Genomic DNA, 3,379 nt, shown 5'->3' with positions numbered 1-3,379 from the left:
AAGGTAACTTTCATAGGAATATGAACATTGGTGGAAAACTTTACATCCAATCTGATAACAACATAATCCATTTAATCAGTATCATCCTCTCTAATATGAGCATTCTTTACAGAATAGGGATATTAAAGTCATTCACAAATATATTTGATGCCAATAATAATGAAAATATGTATCTAAACAAAAAAAAGGGAAGGTAGAGTAAGAAATCACAATCTCTTACATTGATCAAACAGGCTTGGATGAAAAACAGGGTCCAAGCAAGGAAAAAGTAAAGGAGGAACATGATGTTTCCTGGTAGGTCCAGAGTTGGAGCATGATGGCCATGATGGCAGAGAAAGAAGGAGAATAAAGGAATAAAGAATTAATATGGCAAATTTCTCAGTATTAAGTAGGCATGTAAAAGAGAGAATCAATCCACCAGGGTGCAAAACTACCTGGACCTTTACCCAGAGGTTAAAAAAGAAATTATTTACACAGTGAAATGTGACCTACCCATGAAACACAGGCAGATTTCTATGCTACAATCCACTAAAATTTGCAGTGTCTCATGCAGATGGAGGAAGCAAAGTTCAAGGCTGTGAGAGGAGGAAGCAGCTGCTTTTGCAGGACTCACTGACCTACATCACCGGGGAGGAGGTTTATGTTCGAGGTTGAACCAATGTGGGAGGAGTAGCATTCCCCTTCTGACAGTAATACATTCCCAGATCTTCATCTTGGACGCCGTTGATGGTGAGACTGAAATCTGTTCCAGACCCACTGCCACTGAATCGGTCAGGGACCCCAGAGGGCCGGGTGGATGCAAGATACACGAGCAGTTTAGGAACGTGTCCTGGTTTCTGGTGGTACCAGTTTAAGTAGCTGCCAACACTCTGACTGGCCTTGCACTTGAGGGTGACGGTCTCTCCTGCAGATGCAGCCACAGAGCCTGGAGTCTGGGTCATCACGATGTCCCCACAGGCACCTGCAGTCAGAAAAGAACATTGATCATACATTGAATCATAAGTACATAAAATATGTATCTAAATGTAGCTGTTCTTATTTTTCATATATAATCAGATCTGCCTTAGATGAAACAATTCATTCACTCTGCCTGCTAGAACCATTGTCCAACTTTATGAAGATACTGCTCTTCTAAACCTCTCACCTGAGACCCAGAACATCAGGAGCATGAGCAGCTGGGCCTGTGACATCATCGTGCTCAACCATCTGCTGCACTCAGTCCCCGACTCAAGGGAAACCTCATTAATAGAGCTCTGAGTAGGAAACGAAGTCCCCGAGGAGCCTATGCAAAGCATCAGAGAGTATAAGGGCAAACGTGCCTGTGCAGTGAGTTGCGAAGACAATAATGGAATGAGATCAAAATATCATGACCACATGAAATGCAATGGTACATCTGCAAAAAGCTCAGAGATGAACTTAAGATGCTAATACTCAATTGATATCAAAGCACCAGCAATCAACTTGAAACCATAAATTAATTTTAGTATTATTTTATATGGGATCTGTACATCTAAAATTTTATAATGTAATTTTATAAATATCGTACCAGAACGTATGTGGAATATTCATATCATTTGATAGAATGAAGATATAGTACAAAAATTATATATCTATATCACTCCACTGAATTTTTAAAACTTATTTGAATTTCTTCTTGGAATTCGAAACATCACCTACATATATCCAAAGCCAGACCTCTGTAGTGACCTCGATCCAAATACTATATCTGAAAATGAGTCACCAGTCCCTTACAAGTCACCATCCGCACTGCCCTTTAGGTCATCCAGTTTCTTAAATCGCAATGGAAGTGATTAGCCTATCTAAAGTGCAAGATCTCCACCTAGTGGTAGTAGATAAAATAGCTTAATCGCCCAGGGTCTGGTAGAGCAGGTTCTTCGTTTATTCCTATCTCAAAACAATGTTTTTATAGAATTATGCAAATAACAATATCATGGAAAATTTTAGGCATAGAGTATTAATCTAAAAAATCCCTGACCTCATAAAGCTTTAATCCTACTGGGAGGGACAGACAATAAACAACTAACATTTCTGCAGCCACTATGCTGCTTCTCTTATTTCCTTCCTCTGTATCCATAGGGTGGACAGGTGAGGAAATGTGCATCCAGGTCCATTTGATGACAGAATCCTCTCCATGAGCAGAATCAGGAGAGAAAAATAACCAGGGCACTGTAAAAACTTTTTAAAAAATTTCTCTCATGAGTATAACTGTTCCTCCAAAGAAACCTCCCAAATACCTCCAACGGGTAAATTGAATACAAATCTTTTATTGCTAAGAGATTTCAAAGTGACTTGGGGGGTCATTTCGGAGGTTACCTTTGCACACCTCTGAGAAGAATTGCCCTGATTGCCACAATACAATAAACCATGACTCAAGCAGGGTGCTCCTGAGGGCTCTAGAATCATCTGGACGCTTTAGGTATGGCACACACACCCAGGAAATCAAAACCCTATTGGTTGGCCTTACTTTGGAATATATGTTAGTCTGTATCTCCAATATAATAGAGTTAGATGCATTTATAATTTACTCTCATATTGTTCTCCTGCCCCTCTTATTTGCACCTATAATTAGCACTTTATCCATTAAATATCTGTGTCAAGACTTAAGTATTTCAGGAAGTCATAAGCCAGTTGAGCCTGTGAATCTCACCAAAGTGCAGCCAACACTAACTCTCCAGTCTATCAGGCTCACTCAGGACAATTAACAAAATGAGGATGCACAATGCCCATCCAAGAAAAAATCAGAATATCTACAACTGCCAGCAAGACAGTTCCATCCATCTCCCCCATGGGATCTAAGCCCCAAAATATTGGAAGAAGAAGAGGAGTCACCATCCAAAAATCCTCAAAATGGAGGAATGAACAAATGGAAGGGGGAATGAACTTATGGACTAAAGTAGACGTATTATTATTATTCTCGTAACGTAAAAACTTGAAACATTGGTATTAAATAGTGCTCACGAAGGGTTCTAGGGTGGGGAGAGGGAAGAACAGGTGTAACGTGGGGTATTTTGGAGCACTGGAATTGTTCTGCATGATATTGCAATGACAGATACAGGCGATTATACATTTAATCAAAGCTTTGAAATTATGAAGTGCAATAAGTAAACCATAATATAAACTATAGGCCATTGTTAGCAGCAAAGCTTCAATGTTTGCTAATCAATTGTAAACAAATACTACATTAATTAAAGATGTTATTAATAGTGAAAATATTAGATGGGAAGGAGGTAGAGTATGTGGAAATCCACTTTATATTTTGTAAGTCTGAAAATGTATTTATTATTTACATTTTTAAACGCACATCTCTTTAATTGAAGTAAAACTGTTTTAAAAAGTATAAAATATAAGATATTTTTAA

The 3,379-nt window shown here is 38.5% G+C and overlaps 1 gene segment (V, D, J or C); it reads right to left on the bottom strand.

Moving 5' to 3' along the window:
- Positions 1-623: 623 nt before the first annotated feature.
- LOC101436414 (immunoglobulin kappa variable 1-39-like) lies at positions 624-1,219 on the bottom strand. The segment is given in 2 exon segments: positions 624-961; positions 1,145-1,219. Coding segments are annotated over 2 exon segments (372 nt in total).
- Positions 1,220-3,379: the final 2,160 nt, after the last annotated feature.

The sequence above is a fragment of the Dasypus novemcinctus genome, chromosome 17 (genome assembly GCF_030445035.2).
Source record: "Dasypus novemcinctus isolate mDasNov1 chromosome 17, mDasNov1.1.hap2, whole genome shotgun sequence".
In the NCBI taxonomy this organism is placed as follows: Eukaryota; Metazoa; Chordata; class Mammalia; order Cingulata; family Dasypodidae; genus Dasypus; species Dasypus novemcinctus.
The sequence above is the reverse complement of the archived record's forward strand: the minus strand, read 5'-3'. Positions and strand labels throughout refer to the sequence as shown.